Source organism: Lithobates pipiens, unplaced genomic scaffold (assembly GCF_037356315.1).
Source record: "Lithobates pipiens isolate NorthernLeopardFrog02 unplaced genomic scaffold, aLitPip1_a1.2 Scaffold_30, whole genome shotgun sequence".
Classification (NCBI taxonomy): domain Eukaryota; kingdom Metazoa; phylum Chordata; class Amphibia; order Anura; family Ranidae; genus Lithobates; species Lithobates pipiens.
Genome location: NW_027507791.1, coordinates 54316830 through 54341586, shown reverse-complemented (window position 1 = coordinate 54341586; position 24757 = coordinate 54316830). Strand labels below are relative to the sequence as shown.

Here is a 24757-nt window from a genome sequence, read left to right as displayed (position 1 = left end):
TGCCTCCATTTATATATGTTGTGCTTTTAAGGACCTTTTCCCGCACAATATTTATTAAGTAATTTTTAACGAAGATATTTTTAAGATACAGAATCAGTCTATATGACACGGTCTATATATGTGAAACTTATTCACGGAGACGAGTGATCATACAAAATAGCTACATTTATTGGTTGACAGAAAACAAATATTTACATGAAATATTAAAATACAGATTACATTACTTGATCATTTTGACAATTTCTGGGAACACCCTCAAACTGGGCGTAGTAGTACCTTGGACACAATTATCACCATTATCATTTCTCGGTAGAATCAATAACCTTTTGATAATTGACAATTAAACAGAATGTCTGTATTTCACACATCCAACCGTTACTATACTGCAGGTAAGTAAGTGGTTAACAATGTGAAATAAATTAGACATTTGTTTGTCAATAAAATTGGCATCTATGCAAAAAGAAATGTATGAAAAATTTAATTTAGAGAAAAATCTAAAAGGCGGTTATTGATTCGGGAGAAGTATTTCAATAATAGAATATTCAAAAACATCAATATTTAAGAGAACATAAAATAGATGATAAACATATATTTACCCATTTCCAATATGGCTATTAGTGTGGAGTATTAGTTACCAGGAATTTTAAGATGGCTGCCGTGGCTTCAACATTCCAAGGAGCAGGGATCTTCATGAATGTAAAATGTGTATTCAGGCATGTCTTCCAGTGTCCCTTCTCAGGGGGGGTCCCTAAGCTTCCCCCTGACTCTCTCCCCCCAGCTCTCCTCCGAGCTTCCTCCTTTTTCTCCTTTCTAGTTTCTTAAATATCCTTTTAAACAAAAGGATCATAAAATTATACTAAGTTCTGCCCAGAGGGTATGTGTTCCCCCCTCATTGGCCGACAGACTTAATGGTTAGCTTTCCCGGGAGTCTCGTGATTTTAAGGTAATAGCACCTTCCACCACCAGGTGTCTTCACCTGTGTTTGGTGTTTTATTTCTTTAAGTTAATATTTTTCTATTTCTGTAATGTGCGCTCGTTATTTATATATGTTCTAACGAATATATTTTGAGTGTTCACGAATTATGGCATAATATAAAATACTCCTTGACATAAAGTTCAATAATCACTTGCATAAATTGTTGATATATATGTATATCAATGTATATCTGTTAATCTTTAGTCCGTTTAGAAAGGACACAGGTTAGATATATCACAAACAATATCACATACAATTATTTCTATATGGATCCATGTATAATTTGGGTATCCAATCAATATTTGTTTATCTAAACATAGGTTAAATTCTTATACAATTATAATCATGATTATATGTTTTTCATAATACTAATTTGTTGCTAAAACACTTCTACTTATAATCACACTTTCATATATAATTCTTTATGACAAAGTTCTTTAGATCATTAGATACTAAATTTATAATCTCAGTTGTGACCTATGTATAAATTGAATGGCTTATAAAAATATAGATGATACTGGTAGATGAATCTTACAGCATGTTTTGGGATGAACTCTGAGCTTCCAATAAATGATTAAATGGGTTAGCTGTGTCCTTCAATATGTTTTTGGATGAGGCGTCAGCTATTTGCACGGTTGTATATTGTCCAAATAGTCTTTTACTTACGTACAATGGGGTTCTCTAGTTAAGGGTTATTTCCATGTGATAAATACTTATGCAAGTTTGGCCTTCTCACTCTAACCAACAAAATAAGTAAACAGCTTTTTATTTGGTGACAGAAGATACCATTGTTTCAGCGAGTTTCTTTTTTAAACACAGTTTTGTAAAAGTTTAACAAGAACTAATCCTTTCAACATTTGGAAAAAAAAAACCTGCGAGATCTTGTACTTTGCTTTAAAGGTCTCCAAGAGGTCACAGTTCAATAAAATACTGAAATCCCTCATCTCGGCCAGCGAATATTAAATGTATTTCTTCATGAATTCACAACAGAACTAACCAGGATCAACCGTGACACTAATACGGTGATTACTGGTGTCCTTTATTGGGTAATATATGGGGGTACCCTGATGCTATAAAAGACTGATGGTGACACTAACCAACTAACTGGCTAACCTGTGACACTAATACGGCGATCAGAATATAGATCTATACACTATATCAGTGACACTGGTGACACGGGGTGAAAGGGTTAACTGGGGGGGGGGGGCAATCAAGGTTAAACCTTTATTAGGGGGGTTTAGGAGGCTACCTGGGCCTACTACTAACTGCCTTGTCTCTAATGCTGATTAGAGACACAAATGACACCAGTACAGTGATCAGTGAAAAATCTGGTAATTTTAATTTTCAGGCTAAAACACTCAGCCTGAATCAGTATTTTTTATTTTATTTTTAATCCTATTAACCACTTCAGCCCTGGAAGGTTTTACCCCCTTCCTGACCAGAGCACTTTTTACAATTTGGCACTGCATCGCTTTAACTGGTAATTGCGCGGTCCCGCAATGTTATACCCAAACAAAATTTGCGTCCTTTTTTTCCCCACAAACAGAGCTTTCATTTGATGGTATGTGATTGGCTCTGCGATTTTTTTTTTTTTGTGATATAAACGGAAAAAGGTTTTTCTAATTTTTGTTCTAAGAAAAATCCAATAAACTCAATTTTAGTGATACATTTAGGCCAAAATGTATTCAGCCACATGTCTTTGGTAAAAAAAAATGTCAATAAGCGTATATTTATTGGTTTGCGCAAAAGTTATAGCATCTACAAACTAGAGTACATTTTCTGGAATTTACACAGCTTTAAGTTTATGACTGCCTATCTCATTTCTTGAGGCGCTAAAATGGCAGGGCAGTACACCCCCCCCCCCCCCCCCCCCAAATGACCCAATTTTTGAAAGTAGACACCCCAAGGAAAATGCTGAGAGACATGTTGAGCACATTGAATATTTTATTTTTTTGTCCCAAGTGATTGAATAACGCTTCTCCTTCTCTACATTCTGCTGCTTCTCTTGAGTATGTTGAATCCATGGAATATTTTATATTTTGCCACAAGATAAATAAATCAGTGCAGCGGCTGAATGGCCTAAATAATATAGGCCGAAGCACCCCAAAAGTTAGGAGCAATTCGCTCCTCCATCCCTGCTGCCCCCATGCTTTAGCCCCCCCACCCCCCCCCCCCCCCCCACCCTCTTCTGTGTGCACCATGGAAAGTGTGAAACCCAGCAGCTAAATTATCAAATTCAGCTGCTTAGCTTAAAAAATATATGCCAAAGCATGGGGGCAATTAACCCCTAATGTTAGGAGCAAATCGCTCCCCCACCCCTGCCCCCATGCTTCAGCATATATGCTTTTTATGTATCATAGGAGCACCCCAGTACCACCCTTCTTGTCTCCGGTCACCGGAGTGACGGGTCGGGAGTCAAGCCCCGGGAACAGCCTCGCTAGCTACGCCCAGAACTGACGTCAGGCACCCGCCCGCCTACCCCCAACCCTCCCCCTCCCCCTTCCCATCCCCCTCCCCCTCCCCATCCCCCTCCCCCTCCCCATCCCCCATCTCCTCATCTTTTTATCCAGATGGACCTGATCAGAAAGCCCATCTGAAAGGGTCCTTAAAGCTGCATTGATGTGCGCTGATGAGGCTGCAGTGATGGGAACTGATGAGGCTGCAGTGATGGGAACTGATGAGGCTGCAGTGATGGGCATCAATGAAGTTCCACTGATGAGGCAGCGCTGATGGGCACTGATCAGCCAACACCCCCCCCCCCCCCCCGCCTGACTCCCTTAACCTACCAGCATGTCTTTGGAGTGTGGGAGGAAACCGGAGTACCCGGAGGAAACCCACGCAGGCACAGGGAGAACATGCAAACTCCAGGCAAGTAGGGTCGTGGTTGGGATTTGGACCAGCGACCCTTCTTACTGCTAGGTGAAAGTGCTATCCACTACACCACTGTGCCGCCCAGTGGCCCAGATGGACATTGATGAGGTTGCATTGACGAGGCAACGTTGATGTGCACTGATAGGCACTGATGAAGTTGCTTTGGCATATATACTCCAATCTAAGGTCTCTAACTCACATTCATACATACTAGGGACAATTTTAGACAGAAGCCAATTAACCTACCAGCATGTCTTTGGATTGTGGGAGGAAACCGGAGTACCCGGAGGAAACCCACGCAGGCACAGGGAGAACATGCAAACTCCAGGCAAGTAGGGTCGTGGTTGGGATTCGGACCAGCGACCCTTCTTACTGCTAGGTGAAAGTGCTAACCACTACACCACTGTGCCGCCCGGTGGCCCTGATGGGCATTGATGAGATTGCATTGATGAGGAGACGCTGATGGGCACTGATGTGCGCTGATGACGTTGATGGGCACTTATGTGCGCTGATGACCTTGTAGTGATGGGCACTGATGAGACATTGATGAGATTGCATTGACATGGGCATTGATGAGATTGCATTGATGAGGAGACGCTGATGGGCACTAATGTGCGCTGATGACGTTGTAGTGATGGGAACTTATGAGGCTGCACTGAAGGACACTGATGTGGTGGCAGTGACAGAGGCATTAGTAGACCCTTCAGGGCCCCCGATGCACAGCAGTGCTGACTATTGGTGCTCATCAATGCCACCATCATTGGCAGCTATAAGTGCTCATCAATGCTGCCTATCGGTGCCCATCAGTGCTGCCTATCAGTGCCAACTCAGCAGAACTCTGAGCTATGATGTCTCTCATACAGCCCAGAGCCTGCACTCACTTTCCCCCTCCCCGCACTCCCTCGCATGGATGGGAGAGGCGAGAGCCCAAGCTGTAGTCTCTCTCCTCTCCCATCAGTACGAGGGAAGAAGAACTGTCAGTGCAGGCTCTAGGCTTTATGAGGCAGATGCTCTCAGCTCAGAGCCTGCTGGTGCCCCCCCGACAGTGGTGAAAAGCCAGGGCCCGGTCACAAGTATGACCATTGTGACCCTGGTAGTTTCGCCACTCGGCACTGAAAAGCTGAACTGATGAGGCTACACTGATGTGCGCTGATGAGGCTGCAGTGATGGGAACTGATGAGACTGCAGTGAAGAATCATCTGAGTGGTCCTTTCTTTTCTTTCCCCTGGATTTCTCCTTTTGTGCAGTGCTTAGTATTCCTTATTCCTTATTCCTTATTCCTCATCTCTTTTTCCATTTGACGCTGTAAGTCTACGACAAAGAAAATTTGTTCCACCATGTCTCTTTGCTGCTCGTTCCTTGCTCCTTCCTTTTTGGTATGCCAGTACGCTTTATCAGATATTTTACATCCCTCCGTCTTTGCTTTTCCTCCTCTCTCTTTTAATCTCTTCTTTGTCTTGCTTCTTGTTTCTTTCCTTTTCCTCTTTCTCCTTTTTCATTTCTGCTCGCTTATTAAAAAAGGCAAGGAACCGCTTGCAATTCTTCTTCATTTCCTTCTCTTCTTTTGTCATCGTCTTACTTTTCTCCTCTTTTTTTCTCTTCCTCCTTTCCCTGTATACTTACCCCTTCTTCCCTGTCCGCGGCACTACTTTCCCCTTTTTCCCCCTCCGCGGCACTCTTTTCCTTTTTGATTCCAGTGACTGTCTGTGTGCTAATGTCACGAGAACGAGGAACTTCCACGATGACCTCCTCAATACTGTAAGAGAAATAAAAAAAAAAAGATTATTTTTCTCAAGTTTTTGTTAATAGGAGCAAGAAAAAAATATTTCTAAGCTTGGGCTGCTGGGCTGGGCCACGAAGGTGCACTTATTTTAATATCCACCAATGCATTCAGCATCAATTTTATTTTATTAATCACTGCCTGGCTTATAGGCCGGCAAGAATAACCTCCACATTCGCATTGGAAGAGTGTAAAAAAATAAAAATAAAAATTGACAGGGAAGCCTATTCATATGGCCTATTAAAGTCACATGACCAGGTCTATTTTAATCATGGAGCTCTCTCTGTTGCTTTAGGGAGAGAGAACTTTGCAGTGCATCGCTAACTCCCTGCAGTGGCAAACATTTTATGAATGGGCTGTTCAATGTGGATATCTGATCTTATTTATAAAGTGGCCCCAACGACAGCACATTCCCCAAGATCCTATCTTGACCAAACTGAGTTTTAATTTTACATACCCTTTTTCCTTTTGCTCCTTTGCGTTTTTCTTCTGCTCTTTCGCCAACAGCTTCTGTCTTTCCCTCTCTTTCTTCGCTATTATATTCCATTTCGAACTGGCGGTAGTGGATCCTCAATAATTGTGCTTGCAGCCATGTCAATGTCCCTTTCTCCTTGGCCTTCCACTCTTTCTTCAGCTTCTTCTTCAGCTTCTTGTTTATCGCCTTAACTTTCTCCTCGTGCTCTCTTTGCCTCTCTAGTCTTTCCGCTTTCTCCTTCTGCTTCTTTTCAAATTCATCCATTATTTTGCCTTTTGCCCATAAGAGTGTATGCTTTCACCTTTCTCCTCCTTTCTGCCCGCTCCAACCATTCCTTATCTATTTTCAATTCCAGCTTTTGCGCCTTATAATACTTTATCAACTTTTTTCTCATCTGCACAAAAAAATAGATAAATAAAACAAAAAGACAGTAAGTTGAAGTCCAGGTTTAAAGTAGAACAAAATGAAAAGCTCTTTACATGTCAATAGAATGGGGAAAAGGTTAGATGTTTTAGGTTTGTGTTGTCAGTGTCCTGTATGGGGAGATTCCCCCTCACTTCCTATTCATTGAGTAGGTGATGTAGTGAGTGGATGCCTCCCGTTATTCCTCCACTATCTGTCAATGTCATCAGGTCACCCCGTGTAGTCTATTGTCAGGTTCATAATACTAATTCATCAATCTGAGGCAGTTTATGGTTTGATACCAACTCTGCGGAACTCCTACCCCTTCTTCCACATTCAATAACAAGAGCAGGAAAGTTTATCCAAGCCCATGCCTGGCTAAGCGTTCATGCCTGTGGTCACACTATAAAGGAGCTCTGATTGTGCGGACAGGACCAGCATCTCTTGGAAAAGAATGACCAACCCAATAAACAAGGTTTTCTCTGAGAATCATGCTATTTGGGGAAGGTGTATCAGAATATTTCATGACCTGCATCAAACTGATGACAAATCAATTTCACTATAGCTATAGGGCCACCGGATCTGCAGACGTGACCTGACCAGCTTCTGACATTTGTATCCTTGGTCAGATTCCTAAATCTGAACGGTCATATCTACATCACTAAGCATTGTTTGGGATCATTGCATAGGTACATTTAAAAGAGGTCCAAAGTTTGGCTTTATCCCTCACCCCTCGCTATTATGAAAATGTAAAGATTTGGGATTTCTTCTGTTTTTTCTAAGACAGTGGTCACCGGGACTAAAAAGGGGGTACCCCAGTGGGGACACAGACTGTGAGGAAAAACTTGTCAAAAGGATATAACCCTTGCTCACTCTATCCAAAAAAAAAAAAAAAAATTGTGTTGGTCATTACTTGGATGATTAATCTGAAAGGGAAATAGTTTCACCCAAGGAATTGCTTCAACTGTGTGGTCAGTAAGGAATCTGTCTCTCTTTATGAGACAAAATTCACCCCCCCCCCCACCTTCACTTTTTTTGCCGTCTTCTGGACCAAAACATCTGTTTTTCAACAGATTGAACCAGACAGTTCTGTTCTATTCAGCAACATAAACTTTTAAACCATGCAAGAAGTATAAAGGGTACTTACCTCTTTTCTCTTTCTAGCTTCTTCCCTCTGCTCAGCAAGCCATTCCTCTTCTTCCCTCTCCTCAGCAAGCCTTTCCTCTTCTTCCTTCTCGAATGCTAACTGTTCCTGTTTTTTCCTTTCCTCTTCTTCCCTTCGCAAATGATACTATAAAGAAAAAGTAAATAAATAGGTAAGTTGAAGTACAGACTTTAAAGTGGAACTCCACCCAAATCTTTTTTCTGTTCGATTTGAATAGAGTGGGAAAAGGACTAAAACTTTTCCAACTTTTTTTTATTTATTATCTTTGTCTCTTTCAGTGGCATACACTGTGAGACTATGTAAATCTATCTAAGTATAGAGGTCACTTACTTTGCTCCATATCATTTTGAATCCGGTCATTGTCTGCGTGCTACTGTCACGGGCTAAAGGAACTTCCACGATGTCCTCAACAATGCTGTAAAAGAAATAAAAAATAAAAAAAGATTATTTTTTGTTCAAGTTTTTGTTAATAGGAACAAGAAAAAACTATTTCTAAACTTAGGCTGCTGGGCCACCAAGGTGCACTTATTTTAATATCCACCAATGCATTCAGCACCAATTTTATTTTATCAATCACTGCCCGGCTTATGGGCTGGCAAGAATGAATAAAATTTTTTTTTTTTTAAATTGGCAGGGAAGCCTATTTATATGGCCTAATGAAGTCACATGACCAGGTCTATTTTAATCATGGAGCTCTCGCTGTTGTAGAGAGAACTTTGCGGTGCATCGCATACTCCATGCAGTGGCAAACATTTTAAGAATGGGCTGTTCAATGTGGATATCTGGTCTTATTTATAAAGTGGCCCCAACAACTTAGCACATTCCCCAAGATCCTATCTTGACCAAAGTGAGTTTTTTTTTTTTTATACATACGTTTCTTCGTACGTTTTCTCCTTTGCTTTTTTCTTCTGCTCTTTCTTCTGCTCTTTCTTCTGTTTCTTCAGCTCTTTCTTCTTTTTCTTTTTCTTTTTCTTCTCCTGTTTCCTCAACATCTTCTCTCTTTCCTGCTCTTTATATGCTATATAGTCTGCTTCCAGACGGTGGTAGCCGCGTTTCAATTTGCTTTCTTGCTGACATGTCAATGTCCCATCTATAATGGCCTGATAGTCTTTCTTCATCTGCTTTTTCAGTCTCTTGTTAATCCATATAATTTGGTCCTCCCTCTCTTCTTTCTTCCTTAGCATTTCCGCTTTCTCCTCCTGTATCTTTTTATATTCCGCCATTATTTCGCGGAGATAAATTGCAGACTCCCTCGTTGTCCTCCGTTGATCCACAATCTTCATCCTCTTCTTATTTATAAATTCCTCCTTATTCTGCTGCCTCCACTTCCTGTTCTTTTCTCTCAACTACACAATAAAAATAGATAAATAAAACAAAAAGACAGTAAGTTGAAGTCCAGGTTTAAAGTAGAACAAAATGAAAAGCTTTTTCCTTTACATGCCAATAGAATGGGAAAAAGGATAGATGTTTTAGGTTTGTGTTGTCAGTGTCCTGTATGGGGAGGTTCCCCCTCACTTCCTGTTCATTGAGTAGGTGATGTAGTGAGTGGATGCCTCCCGTTATTCCTCCACTATCTGACAATGTCATCAGGTCACCCCGTGTGGTCTATTGTCAGGTTCATAATACTAATTCATCAATCTGAGGCAATTTATAGTTTGATGCCAGCTCTGCGGAACACCTACCCCTTCTTCCCCATCTAATCACATAAGCATGAAAGTTTATTCAAGCCCATGCCTGGCTAAGCGTTCACGCCTGTGATCACACTATAAAAAAGCTCCGATTGTGTGGACAGGACCAGCAGCCCTGGGAAGTGAATGACCAACCCCCCCAAAAAAAGGGTTTCCTCTGAGAATCGGGCTATATTGGGAAGGTGTATTAGAATATTTCACGACCTGCATCATACATGATGAATCAATTTCACTATAGGTATTAAAGGGCCATTGGATCTACAGACGTGACACCTGACCGGCCTTTGCATCTTCGGTTAGATTCCAAAATCAAACTGGTCGTGCCATGTCTACATCACAGTGTGTGTGTGTGTGTGTGTGTGTGTGTGTGTGTGTGTGTGTGTGTGTGTGTGTGTGTGTGTGTGTGTGTGTGTGTGTGTGTGTGTGTGTGTGTGTGTGTGTGTGTGTGTGTGTGTGTGTGTGGGGGGGGGGGGGGGGGGTCATTGCATAACTACATTTAAAAGCAGTCTAGAGTTTGGCTTAAATTTGGGATTTCTTCAGTGACAGTAGTCATCAGTACTAAAAAAGGCATGAATCTCCCCAGTAAAGACACGGACTGCAGTAAAAACTTGTCCAAGGATCTAATCCCTTACCAACACTAGCCAAAAAAATAAATAATACAATTTTCCCCATTACTTGGCTGAGCTGAAATGTAAATAGTTTGAGCCAGAAAAAAATCTGCACCTGCCTACTTGTGGTCAGTAAGGAATCGGACTCCCTTTATTACAAAGTACCCCAATTCCCCCCCCCCCCCCCACACTCCTAAGGAACAAAACATCTACTGTTTTTCAAGATTGAACCAGACAGACGTGTGCTTTTTTCAGCTGTATAAGCTGTGAAACTAAGTAAGAAGTATAAAGGACACTTACCTCGCGGAAGTTTAAGGTGGTCTTGCTGTTCACAATAAGCAACTTGTGGCTCCCGAATACCCCATATGGCGAAAACTCCGCCACTTTATACTCTGGAATGCTGTAAGAGAAAAAAATAAAAAAGATCAGTTTCACATTTTTGTGATTGGAAGCAATAAAAAAACAATTTCTAAGCCTGGGCCGCTGGGCTGGGTAATCGAGTTGCCCTTATATTAATATCCGCCAATGCATTTAACACCAATTTTCTTTTCTCAACCACTGCCTGGCTCAAGAGCTGGCAAGAATACCCATCACTAATGGATATAGAGGACCATGTCACCTGCTCTCTTGGGATTATACTTTGGTCTAGTAGCCAATCCCTTGACCTAATCACTGCCACATAACTGGGAAAGTGTCATCACTGCTCCCAAGGTCATCAACAGCCTAGTATAGTGCCAGCTGTGGAGGAGCAAGAAGCTGGGAAAGAGTGCAGGGAAACCTATACGTATGACCTATTAAAGTCACATGACTCTTCTATTCCAGCCATGAAGCTCTCCCTGCTGAGAGAGCACAAGTGGCATTGCAGGCTCTACACAGCGGCCAACATTTTACGAATGGGCTGTTAAACGCGGATATCTATTCCTATTTAAAAAGCGGCCCCAATGACTTAGCCCCTCCCCCACAGTCCCATCTTAAGTGATTTTATTACTTACGTGTCCATTGTTGGTAAGAAACGTGGCATGCCAGTTCTGTACATTGCCATCTGCCTCTTGAATCGATTTTGTATTTTGGTGATCAACCTGTTGACAAAACAAAGAGAGATAAGTAAGATCGGGATTGCAAAAAGCATCACGTAAAAATACAATATATATTTAAAGGGAAATATAATGGTTATGGGTTTATTTTTTTTTATGTATTTTAACTAAATTTTTTTTTTTTTTTTACAAATAAAGCCGACCAAAGACGGATCGAAAATTGACTGAATAGCAGGAACTGGTTGAATTTTGATCAATGTATAGGCAGGCTGGTTGTATTGAAGTCAGTCCATCAATCGAGTACAACCAGCCTGTCTAATTGTTTTTTTTTTTTTATGTGATCACTGGCTGTAGCTGCAAGCAGCGATAATTGTATTCTGACGGCTTGATACACTGAATGTGTTGATGGAGGAGAACCAGTTTTCTTTCCTTCAACCCCAAAATTAGTTAATATATGCCCTGCTTTATTTTGCATTTCAAATAAAGAATTGAAACAGGGTTAAAGTGGGTGTAAACCCGGGTAACAAAAAAAAACAACCCTGCAAGACAAAGGCATAGCATAGCGTTACCCGAGAACGAAGCCCCCGCAGCCATCCTCGTCTGTCGCTGGCCAGCGACATCTCTCCCAGAGGTTACTTCCGGTATCATGGCCAGAGCAGCAATGACGTCACTCCTGTGCATGCGCGCCGGAGCCGCCGGAAACGGCATAGTACAACTGAAGCAATGGCGCATTGCTTCAGTTGGCTTAAGACCCCTTTCACAATGCCAGCGTTTTTCAGGTGCTACATCGCTAAAAATATCGCCTGTATAGTGCCTGAAAAAAATGGCTCCATTCACTCCAGTGGGAAAGCCCTCTGGAGAGGTGCGCCAGAAAAAGTCCTGCCAGCGGCTTCTTTGGAGCGGTGAAGGAGTGGTGAACTCACCGCTCCTCCACCGCTGCTCCCCATTGAAATCAGTGGGGCACCACTGCGATATCGCCGGCAAAACGCTGCTCCGGCGGCGTTTTGTGAGCGGGTTTAACCCCTTTGCTCCGCTAAAACTACGGTAAATCGGCGCTAAAAATAGCGCCGCTTTACTGCTGACGCCCGGGGCGGGTCAGTGTGAAAGCCCTCTAAGTGCACATGTGCCAATGACGTTGACACATGCAAATACAGGGACATCTCCTAAACCATGCAGGTTTAGGAGATATCCAGTGGAGCTACAGGCAAGCCTAATTATAGGCTTGACTGTAGTTTAAAGTGGTTGTAAAGGGTTTAAATATAAGGTAAATATTTAACCCATTATATCATCCCTTTAAAGTTCCATACAAATTGATTTTTTTCTTCTTGAGTCCCCCATTGTTGCCAACATAGCAACTGTTTGTCCCAGAGCTGCCCCAGCGCCATTGTAAAACAACCGCTGATTTCAGGGGTGCCTGCGGTCTTAGCAGCTTTAGCGGACAGCCAAGTGCTTCTACGATCAGCTCCTGGGCTTCCCATCATGCTGCCACCTTAGACAGGTGTCACCAGAACAGGATTTTCCCATTGAAAGATTTCCCTTCACCTTCTGATCCTGGGATAGCTCAAAAATATTGGATTTCCCATCACTTTCTGTACTACAGACGGAGGTCTCCAGGACCCAGAGGGGACACAGACCGCAATAAAAACTTGCAGGGGTTCTAACTCTTTCACATACATTTTACATAAAATATAAGGCTTGCTTACAAGAAAGAAAGTCTACTTACTGCCTCTCCTGGGCTCTCCTTTCCTTTTCTGCCTCCATCATGGCCATAATTTCCTCTTCTGTACTTTCCTCCACTTCATGTCGTTCAACTATTATCTCTTCTTCCTCCTCCTTTTTTTTTCTTGTTTCTGGCGTGTAAATACTCCTGTTGACAAAGAGAACAGAAGTAAGATCTGGGTTCTGTTTCCATACAATATAATGCCCTGTACACACGATCGGACATTCCAACAACAAAATCCATCTGATTTTTTCCGACGGATGTTGGCTCAAACTTGTCTTGCATACACACGGTCGCACAAAGTTGGTCGGAAACTCCAAACGTTAAGAACGTACAACACGTACAACCAGCCAAGAAAAATGAAGTTCAATAGCTGCTCTTCTCTTTGATTCTGACCATGCACTTTGGCACTTTGTGCATCGGAATTGTCTACACACGATCGGAATTATGCAAACGGATTTTTGTCGTCGGAAAATTTTAGATCCAGCCCTCACACTGTGTGTGTCGGACATTCCGATGGAGCCTACACACAGTCGGAATTTCTGACAACAAGCTCCGATCACACATTTTCCGACGAAAAGTCCGACCCATGTGTACGGGGCATAAGACTTGTATACAAGGAAGAATGTGTACTTACCACCAGTCATTCACTCTCCTTAGATTATCATCCCTTAGTTGTTCATACAGGGTGTTACGAATAATATGGCCATGCCGATCAATTTTTTCCGGTTTTACCTCGCTGTTGAAAGAGAAATAAAAAAAAAAATTATTATTTTTGTCATTAGAAGCAAAGACAATTTAGCACATGCACAGGGGTATTCTCATGCACCAATATGGCCGGGCTCAGAAAGGCCTCATACACATGGATGTTTAGTGCCTCATAGGTCCCCGGGTATAAAATTCCTGGAGCTTTCCTGTGCCTGGGGAGTCACAGGTGGTGTGATACGGCCGTTCACTTGTATGTCCGGCTGTACACACCACCTGTGGCTCCCCAGGCACAGGAAAGCTCCAGGAACTTTATACCCGGGGACCTATGAGGCACTAAACATCCATGTGTATGAGGCCTTTCTGAGCCTGGGCTACTGGGCTGGGCCAGCTAGGTGCACATTTAATAATATACGGCAATGAATTTGCGCATTAAGAGAAGAGTGACAGTGTCTCTGAAAGGGCGTCCCGACCTGGTATACTTGCCTTATCTGGGTTCCCTCATAGATCCCTGCTGTCAAGAGTACCTGCCACTTCCTAACATGGAGGAGTATGCCACCTGTGATAGTACCCAGACCCAGTACCCAGGCCGAGCAGCCAATCATTTGGCCTAGGCACTGTCACATGACTGAGGATGTGACTTCAGCGCTCCCAGGTCATTGTCAAAGCCGAAAACCTCAGCCCCAGTGGTCAAGGAGCTACGAGGGAACGTAGGTACAGAGGTTTTATGGGGGTCGGGGATGCTACTCTTCTGCATGAATGAGTATAAAGAAAATTTAGAAGGGGAGCCTGACCGTGTGACCAATCAAAGTCACATGACAGTCTCTTTTCCAATCATGGAGCTTTCCCTACTTCATTAAAGAGGAGCTCCACCCTAAAGTGGAGCTTCCGCTCATTGGAACCCTTCCCCCCTCCGGCGCCACAATTGGCACCTTTCAGGGGGGTGCAGGTACCTGTACAGTACAGGTATATGCACCCACTTCCGGCATAGATATCTGCTTAATATACGCCCCTTTCCGCAGAATCTACGCCCCTTTCCGCAGGTCCCCGGCTGTCTGCTGGGAAACACACGTATCCCAGAGACAGCGGGGACCATCCTTATTTCGCAGCGTGACTCGAGCATGCGCAGTAGGGAACTGGGAAATGAAGCCGCAAGGCTCCACTTCCTGATTCCCAAACCTAAGATGGCGGCGGCAGCACCCGAGAGAAGATCAAGAGATCAGCTTCGGGTGCCGACATCGCGGGCGCGCTGGGCGAGTAAGTGTCCTTATTTTAAAAGTCAGCAGCTGCAGTATTTGTAGCTGCTGGCTTAAAAAAAAAAAAAACGGCGGAACTCCCGCTTTAAAGCAGAGTTCCACACGAAAGTAGACGCTCCACTTATCTTACTCCTCTTCCCCCTTCCGGTGCCACATTTGGCACCTTTCGTGGGGAGGGGGGATGGGTAACTGTTTTGAACAGGTACCTATCCCTAATTCTGGTGCGATCACTCAGAAGTTCGGCCCCCTCCTCCTTCCCGCGCTGCCGGTGTTCTGCCGAAACATCCAACTCGCCAAAGTCTACCACCATGTCACTTCTGGTTACTCTCCAGCAGCAATAATTGGAGATTTCGAGTTGGCTGCTTTCACGGAACACCGGTAGTGTATACACCAGTAGCAGCCCCTCCATATGGGGCAGCCCCCCTAGTCCATTCGCATGGCCTCTAATCTGTATGCAGGAATGGATGGATTCCAATGTGCGTTTTTCTTTTTTTTTGTTTAAGCACATGAGCCCCCTTAAAAAAAAAGGGTGGGATCAGGGCGCCCCCCCGAAATATTTAGCACCAGCCGCCACTGGTATACACTACGGTACATGATGAGTTAGCTTTTTGGACATATTGTTGGTTACTAATGGGCGGACTAATAATGTCCACTCATTATTTTGTGTACTTTAGTGCAGCCCTCAAAAAATCCACTCACCTGCTCGCATTTTGCGAGTGGATTTTGAGGGCTGGCGAGTGTGGGCTGCGGAGGGGGGGGGTGGGTAAGCACCGCCGACAAGCCTGGGTTTGTCGGGATGGTCATAGGGGAAGGGAGAGGAGAGCCGCCACCACCTGGTTGATCAGAGCGTGGGGAACATAACAGCTTTCATTTCAATAGCTGTGTGTTACTCGCCGCGTGCCGTCATATACAGCCCCCCCCCCCTTGTCCGGGCACTTTTATAGACAGATCATCCGTCCCAGGATTGTGCTGGGTAGCTGCTGACTTAATTTTTTGCTGGGGGGGGGGGGGGAGACTCCTCTTTAAGCAGAGAGAACTCCATGGGGCATCGCAGGATTCGCATCGGGGTCTGCATTTTATGAATGGGCTGCAAAATGCAAATTGTGAATATCTGTTCATCGTTATAAAACAGCCCCTAACATTTTCTATCTTACCCAAAATGAAATTCTAACTTACGGTGCGATCAGAAATTGGTATGCTGCTCTAACAACTCTCTCGAAGACCTTTCGGAACATCTTTAAAGTTGTTTTTAGTCTTTTCCTGTTGATGAAATAAGAGAAAAATGTAAGATTAACATTCTGCTGAAATCCCTCTAACAATCCAGATAAACTCTACACAAAGTACATAAGTGTTTTTTCACTGTGAGGATTTTTATAGTTTTACTAATGGATGTGAAAGCTGAAAAATTGTTAAAATGTGTATATATATATATACACATATGTGTGTATATATATATACACACATTTTAACAATATATATATTATTTTATTAATATATATATATATATATATATATATATATATATATATATATACACATTTTAACAATATATATATTATTTTATTAATATATATATATATTAATTAAAAAAAACGAAAAACGAAAAAAAAAAAATTGCAGGAATTATATCTTTGAGGGTCTCTGATTTTTCCTGAAAATTAACGTTTGATAAACGGCTGCGCAAATAGGATGCAAAATTTTTAAGAAATTGCAACAGCCACCATTATATTCTTCAGAGTCTCACATTTTTCCTAAAATTAACTTTTGATAAACGGCTGCACAAATATGATGCAGAATTTAAAAAAAAAACTTTTAGGGTCTCTGATTTTTCCTGAAAATTAACGTTTGCTTAACCGCTGCGCAAATATTGCGTGACACCAAAAAACCATAACAAAATTGTGACAGGCACCATTATATTCTTTAGGGTCTCTGATTTCAGAACAATATACCTGGTATAACAATAATACCTGGTATAACAGTAACTAACTAATGGGGGGGGGGGGGGGGGGGAGGGGTTCTAAATCATTTTATGAGCAAAACAAATGTTGATTTTGACACGTATGTGAGAATTGGTTTGGGCGGTAAGGGATAAAAATTTTTTTTTTTTTTAATTGACATTTTAATATTGTGTTTGAAAAGCAAAACTATTTTTTTTTTTTTTTTTCATTACACGCCTTTATAGGAAATGTAAAAAGAATTAAAGAATTTTACATTTTTCCTAGAAAATAACGGCACTCTATAGAAGAAAATGGCGACTTTTTACGTCTGTGACGTCACGCGCCGCAGTACGTGACCAGAGTCACGTACGCGCAAGCGCGTTAGCATCGGGTCAGCTGGGGAAACGGATTTGGCGCCGATCTGTTACCCCGGCAGCCCTTGCCAGCGCTCTAATAGGGAGGCGGATGGGGGGAGGAGCCGGGCGTTGTTACGAGCACTGGGGCCGAGCGAAAGGCGGAGCAGGTACGAGCGAAGGGCGGGTAGATGGGCGGAGCAATTACGAGCGAAGGGCGGGTAGATGGGCGGAGCAGTTACGAGCGACGGGCGGGGAGAAGGGCGGAGCAGTTACGAGCGAAGGGCGGAGCAGTGTAAAGGCAAGGTGTATTATCTTGGCCAATTGGACACTCGGGGGATGATTTGGGAAACTAAAAATAAAATGTATTATTTTACAAGTAAATGTATTTATAGAGAATGACATAGATACGTACTGAAATGTAGTAAATCTACAAAATTCGCTGAATTTCCTCTAAAAATAGCCTTGTAATGTAAAATAGTATATCACACTATCTCCAGTACAAGCAAACACCTCCTTCTCCTATGCTCTGTATCTCAGAACTGACTAACAGGCAGGCCCGACCTTGCTTATATAGCCGCACACACACTCTCTGACGTCAGCAGAATTCCAACAGCCAATCAGAGCTGGGCACAGCAGGAAAAACATTTAACCCTTTGCTGCCTGGAGTTAAATTGACATCTCCATTTTATTTTTTGGTAGAAATGACTTTTCATTTCCCATATATGATATATTTTCTGAAAGCAGAGGCCCATGGGAATAAAATGGAAGCTGTTGATTTTTTTTTTTTTTTTTGATGAACAATATTGGATAAAAATTGATTTTTTTTCTTTTAATCCGATTTTTTTTTTATTTAAATCTGTTTTTTTAATGTAAATCAGATTTTTTTTTTATTTAAATCACTTTTTTTTATATTAATCAGTTTTTTTTTATTTAAATCAGTTTTTTTTAATGTAAATCAGATTTTTTTTTCATTTAAAAACGTTTTTTTATATTAATCAGATTTTTTTTCATTTTTATGAAATTTATTTTAATAAAATGCTTTTGGAGTAAAAAAAAAAAAATTTAAAGATAGTTTTCTATTTAAGATACATTAATAATTTAGTTTATTCAGCATTAATAAATATTGCATAATATTTGCGCAGCCGATTATTAAATGCCAACGGTGGATAAAAATTGATTTAAAAAAAATACGATTTTTTTTAACCAGATTTTTTTTATTTAAATCAGGTTTTTTTATGTAAATCTGATTTTTTTTTAAATTTAAATCAGGTTTTTTTTATGTAAATCAGATTTATTTTTTAATTTGTATCAAATTTATTTTTTAATTTGTATCAAATTTATTTTAATAAAATACTTTTGGAGTAAAAAAAATCCCACTTTATTGGATTTTACCTCACACAAACACAATAGAATACCCGATTATTTGTCATCAAATGTAAAAAAAATTTGCATTTGTTAGACGGCTGCGCGAATATCGTGCGATATAAAAAAAAAAGATTGCAGCAGCCACCATTTTATCTTTTAGGGTCTCACATTTTTCCTAAAAAAAAAAAAAAAAATTAACGTTTGATAAACGGCTGCATATGATGCAAAACTAAAAAAACAAAATTGCAGCAGCCACCATTATATCTTTTAGGGTCTCTGATTTTTCCTGAAAATTAACGTTTGATTAACCGCTGAGCAAATATCGCGTGACACAAAAAATAAAAATAAAATTGTGACAGGCACCATTATATTCTTTAGGGTCCCTGATTTCAGAACAATATACCTGGTATAACAATAACTAACTGGTAATAACAATATAACTAATCTGGGGGGAGGGGGGATTCTAAATCAGTTTATGAGCAACACAAATGTTGATTTTGACACGTATGTGAGAACTGGTTTGGTCAGCAAGGGGTTAAAAATGTGTTTTCCTAGAAGATAACGGCTCTCCATGGAAGAAAAATGGCGGCCTTATTTTTTTGTCTGTGACGTCACGCGCCGGAGCGCGTGACCTGAGTCACGTACGCGCAAGCGCTTTAGCATCAGGTCAGCTGGAAGGATCGTCCTACATCGGATAGCGTCCGCTTTGTACTGCGCATGCGCAGTACACCGTACACATATATTCCGAAAATACCCGAAGATGAACGGTGCATGCGCCGTCAGTCCAGCTTCTAGCCCCACCATCCAAGTGGACATAGAGTTGGAATAAAAACAGCCGAGCGAGGCCGAAGCGAGCCGAGCGAATCTCGCCCGCGAGGGGCCCTCTAATTTTCACAGCCCTATGCCCGCTTGGATGGTGGGGCTACCACCTCGACTCACGGCGCAGGCGCCGTTCATCTTCGGAAATTTTCCGAAGCTTCTTCTGCTCCGCACTGCGCATGCGCAGTACGGGGCAGACGCTATATGACGTGAAGACATTATATGCCACAACACCGGGTGTTGTTACGAGCACTGGGGCGGAGCGAAGGGCGGGGAGAAGGGCGGAGCAGTGTAAATGCAAGTTGGACACACTCGGGGGATGATTTGGGGAACTAAAAAGAACATTTATTATTTTACAAGTAAATGTATTTATAGAGAATGACATAGATACGTACTGAAATGTAGTAAATCTACAAAATTCGCTGAATTTCCTCTAAAAATCGCCTTGTAATGTACAATAGTATATCACACTATCTCCAGTACAAGCAAACCCCTCCTTCTCCTATGCTCTGTATCTCAGAACTGACTATCGGGCAGGCCCGACCTTGCTTATATAGCCCGCACACACACTCTCTGACGTCAGCAGAATGCCAACAGCCAATCAGAGCTGGGCACAGCAGGAAAAACATTTAACCCTTTCCTGCCTGGATTAAAATCGACATCTGCAATTTTTTTTGTTGCTAGAAATGACTTTTCATTTCCCATATATGATATATTTTCTGAAAGCAGAGGTCCAGGGGAATAAAATGGAAGCTGTTTAAATTTTTTTTTTTTGATGAACAATATTTGCACAGCCATTTATTAAATGCAAGCAGGGTGGATAAAAATCGATTTAAAAAAAAAAATCTGTTTTTTTATATATATTATATATATATATATTTTATTTAAATCAGGTTTTTTTGAGGTAAATCAGATTTTTTTTAATTTAAATCTAGTTTTTTTTTATGTTAATCAGATTTTTTTTTCATTTTTACAAATTAGTGCAGGCAATGGCTCCGGTGTCCCCCAGCACGACGGGCAGACCCGATCTAGGTGGTGGGTGGCGGGGTGAGGGCAGTGGCTCCGGTGTCCTCCAGCATGGCGGGCGGATCCCATCTAGGTAGTGGGTGGCGGGGTGCAGGCAGTGGCTCCGGTGTCCTCCAGCACGGTGGGTGGACCCCATCTAGGTGGTGGGGGCCGGGGTGCGGGCAGTGGCTCCAGTGTCCTCCAGCACAGCGGCGGGCCCCATCTAGGTGGTGGTAAGCGGGATGTAGGCAGCGACTTCGGTATCCTCCAGTGTGGTGGGCGGACCCCATCTAGGTGGCGGGTTGCAGGCAGCGGCTCCAGTGTCCTCCAGCATGGCAGGCGTACCCCATCTAGGTGGTGGGTGGCGGGGTGCAGGCAGTGGCTCCGGTGTCCTCCAGCGTGGCAGGCGGACCCCATCTAGGTGGTGGGTGGCGGGGTGCAGGCAGTGGCTCCGGTGTCCTCCAGCACCGCAGGTGGACCCCATCTAGGTGGTGGGTGGCAGGGTGCAGGCAGTGGCTCCGGTGTCCTCCAGCACGGTAGGTGGATCTCATCTAAGTGGTGGGAGGCAAGGTGTTGGCAGTGACTCCGGTGTCCTCCAGCACGGGGAGTGGACCCCATCTAGGTTGGGGCCAGCGGTGTGTGGACAGCAGCCCTGGTGTCCTCCAGCATGGCGAGTTGACCTCATCTAGATGGTGGGTGTTGGGGTGTGGCTGGGGCTCTGGTGTCCTCTAGCACTGTGGTGGACACCATTTAGGTGGTGAGAGGCGGGGTGCAGGCAGCAGCTCCGGTGTCCTCCAGCACGGTGGACGGACCACATCTAAGTGGTGGAAGGTGGGTTGCAGGCAGCGGCTCCGGTGTCCGCTCCCCCAACGGCTTCCTCCATGGCTTCCGCCGTGTGTCTTGACTCTCTTCCTCCTAAGAGCTAGTTGTCCAATAGGATCACCTGACGTTTTGGCAAATCGGGAAACAGGTCTCATGGCCAGCCCCTTGATTGGCGGGGACGAAATTTAATGTGGAAATAGCGAATATTCATTCACTGTCGTCACACAACTGGGTGGGATGTGCGCCAAGCCAACCCTTTTTTGAAGCCTATTAGAGCCTCTGGCTCTAATCACATGCTTCAAAAAAAACACTCCCCCCACAACTGGAATCCATAGTCCGGCGTCCTGTATGTAGAACAGGGGGCAGTACTCATGGATGGGGGGGGCGATATCCTCCCTGCACCCATAATGGCACCACTGCTACAAAACTGTTTAATTGTTTGAAGACAAATGCATCTGCACTAAGCTCTAAGTGTGAGGAGGAAGGGCAAGTAGTAATAATGAAATGTGTTCCCTGTGAGTGCTTACTGTGTGGGAGGTGCTTCTACTTAGGATCCATTCACACCTGAGCGATCTGAATCGAAATCGCAGGATGCTTATGCAATGCCATAAGCAATAATGGTATCGCACAAGACTTCTGCGATTGCCTTGATTTCGAATCGCGCCGTTTCTGCCGGCGATTCGGATCGCTTAAGTGTGAACGGAGCCTAAGGGAAGACATAGGTCTGTGTTCCTGCTTAGTAGAAACACAGGATCAATGTCTTCCCTATCTACTGAATGGCGATCTGCCTTGTTTGCATAGGCAGACTGCTGTTCTCCCTCTGTACTAAACTGCTAGCGGACATCAAGTCCTGCCACGGGGCTCCCGCTGTGATCGCTGGCGGGGCACGCTGCAGACCCTGAACTGTCAGATCACATACTAGGAGCTGCATCCTTTTTAGAAGTCTTATTATTTAAATTCATTTTTTTAACACTTTATTATTTTTTCCCTGCTTTAGGTATATGTATCAGGCTCCATTCACACCTGAAAGACATGGAAACGCAGGAAAAATGCACCACCCACAGTTCAAGCAAAATCCTGGCCTGGGGAGAGAGGGGTGCAGGAGCTGTGATAGGTAAGTGAATGACCTTTCACGGTCAGTTAGCAGCAGGGGAAGGGGGGTTTATAAATCTCCGCCAGTGACCAGGAATGCAGAGAGAGGGGTTAACTGTCACTGCCGCTGACCACAGATGCAGGGAGGGTTAATTTTCACTGCCACTGACCGCCAGTGTCGGAGGGAGATAATAGTATGGACATCAGTGCTGGGGGTTATGATTCCACCCAGTGATACTAATGTTGGGATCGTCCATTGACACCAGTGTTAGGGGAAATTATTGCATCCATTGACATTGGTGCTGGAGTATATTATTGCATCCACTGGCACCGATGCTGGGGGTTGTAATTGCATCCACTGCCACCAAAGCTGAGGGTTGTAATTGAACCCGCTGACACCAATGCTGAGGGTTATAATTGCATCCACTGCCACCAATGCTGGCGGTTGTAATTGCATCCACTGCCACCAATGCTGGCAGTTGTAATTGCATCCACTGCCACCAATGCTGGCAGTTGTAATTGCATCCACTGCCACCAATGCTGGGGGTTGTAATTGCATCTACTGCCACCAATGCTGGGGGTTGTAATTGCATCCACTGACACCAATGCTGGCGGTTGTAATTGCATCCACTGACACCAATGCTGGGGGTTGTAATTGCATCCACTGACACCAATGCTGGGGGTTGTAATTGCATCCACTGACACCAATGCTGGCGGTTGTAAATGCAACTGACACCAATGCTGGCAGCTGTAATTGCATCCAGTGGCACCAATGCTGGCGGTTGTAATTGCATGCAGTGGCTGTGGCACCAATGCTGGCGGTTGTAATTGCATGCAGTGGCTGTGGCACCAATGCTGACGGTTGTAATTGCATCCACTGGCACCAATGCTGGCGGTGAAGTTTATATGTACACTGGTGATGGAACGCTGAGATGCCATTCACAATTTGGCATTCCTGGAAACACACACAGAAATGCAGCCTGAAGCCGGTGCACACTTGAAGCAGCTTTTGACATTGGATGTATAATGCGGACTGTACACATTTTTCACTGTTTTAGGTTTACATATTGGGATGGAAATGGATTTCATACCCGAGAGACATGGAAATGCAGGAAAAATGCACCTACAGTACACGCAATTCCCAGCCTGGGGAGAGAGAGCGGGGTGGGGGATGTGATGGGTAAGTGATCACTTATGGGGGTTCCCTTTCACTGCCAGTGACCTGCTTCAATCCAAGGGGAGGGGCTTACTGCCACCAAGGTAGGCAGGGGTTAACTTTCACTGAAACTGACCAGCTATCTGGAGAGTTGCTAATAGTACTGACATCAGTGCTGGGGATTGTTGTTGCACTCAGTGATACCAATGCTTGGGAATTTTATTGCATCCACTGACTTTAATACTGAAAATGTATTATTGCGTGCATTGATAGCAATGCAGTGGATGTTATTGCATCCACTGATGTCAATGTTAGGGGTTATTAATGCGTCCACTGACACCAATGTTGGGGGTTATTAATGCATCCACTGACACCAATGTTGGGGGTTATTAATGCGTACACTGACACCAATGTTAGGGGTTATTAATGCGTCCACTGACACCAATGTTGGGGGTTATTAATGCATCCACTGACACCAATGTTGGGGGTTATTAATGCGTACACTGACACCAATGTTAGGGGTTATTAATGCGTACACTGACACCAATGTTGAGGGCTATTAATGCGTACACTGACACCAATGTTGAGGGCTATTAATGCGTACACTGACACCAATGTTGAGGGCTATTAATGCGTCCACTGACACCAATGTTGGGGGCTATTAATGCGTCCACTGACACCAATATTGGGGGCTATTAATGCACCCACTGACACCAATCCTGGGGGTTATTAATGTATCCACTGACACCACTGTTGGGGGCTATTAGTGCATCCACTGACACCAGTGTTGGGGGCTATTAATGCGTCCACTGACACCAATCTTGGGGGTTATTATGCATCCACTGACACCAATGTTGGGGACTATTAACGTGTCCATTGATGCCAATGTTAGACGTTATTAATGCATCCACTGACACCAATGTTGGGGGCTATTAATGCGTCCACTGACACCAATGTTGGGGGCTATTAATGCATCCACTGACACCAATGTTGGGGGTTATTAATGCATCCACTGACACCAATGTTGGGGGCTATTAATGCGTCCACTGACACCAATGTTGGGGGCTATTAATGCATCCACTGACACCAATGTTGGGGGTTATTAATGCGTCCACTGACACCAATGTTGGGGGCTATTAATGCATCCACTGACACCAATGTTGGGGGTTATTAATGCGTCCACTGACACTAATGTTAGGGGTTATTAATGCGTACACTGACACCAATGTTAGGGGTTATTAATGCGTACACTGACACCAGTGTTAGGGGTTATTAATGCGTACACTGACACCAATGTTGAGGGCTATTAATGCGTACACTGACACCAATGTTGAGGGCTATTAATGTGTCCACTGACACCAATGTTGGGGGCTATTAATGCGTCCACTGACACCAATGTTGGGGGCTATTAATGCGTCCACTGACACCAATATTGGGGGCTATTAATGCACCCACTGACACCAATCTTGGGGGTTATTAATGTATCCACTGACACCACTGTTGGGGGCTATTAGTGCATCCACTG

At 43.4% G+C, this 24757-nt stretch overlaps 2 protein-coding genes and 2 long non-coding RNA genes across 4 annotated transcripts in view; 1 reads left to right on the top strand and 3 right to left on the bottom strand.

The window, feature by feature from the left end:
- LOC143942214 (uncharacterized) overlaps window positions 1-5418 on the bottom strand; it is a 49915-nt gene extending 44497 nt beyond the window's left edge. Inside the window, exon 1 of the mRNA XM_077463465.1 lies at window positions 5255-5418. Coding sequence (XP_077319591.1) covers window positions 5255-5418 — 164 coding nt within the window. The remainder of the gene's footprint in view (window positions 1-5254) is intronic.
- On the bottom strand, window positions 5301-6366 carry LOC143942213 (uncharacterized). Its single transcript, XR_013264731.1, has 2 exons — window positions 6085-6366; window positions 5301-5603 (listed from the first exon to the last, which is right to left on the bottom strand). It is a non-coding gene; the product is annotated as an uncharacterized LOC143942213 (long non-coding RNA).
- Window positions 6367-6467: 101 nt separating this feature from the next.
- Window positions 6468-15946, bottom strand: LOC143942212 (uncharacterized). The gene is made up of 10 exons (XM_077463464.1): window positions 15857-15946; window positions 13357-13458; window positions 12723-12866; window positions 10958-11044; window positions 10266-10365; window positions 8543-9015; window positions 8000-8084; window positions 7652-7795; window positions 7529-7598; window positions 6468-6496 (listed from the first exon to the last, which is right to left on the bottom strand). Exons 1-10 carry the CDS (start codon window positions 15913-15915, stop codon window positions 6468-6470), a joined length of 1293 nt encoding a protein of 430 aa, XP_077319590.1. The 5' UTR covers window positions 15916-15946.
- A 6033-nt stretch (window positions 15947-21979) lies between these two features.
- LOC143942839 (uncharacterized) overlaps window positions 21980-24757 on the top strand; it is a 20664-nt gene continuing 17886 nt past the window's right edge. The window contains exon 1 of the long non-coding RNA XR_013264850.1: window positions 21980-22098. This is a non-coding gene — a long non-coding RNA (uncharacterized LOC143942839). The remainder of the gene's footprint in view (window positions 22099-24757) is intronic.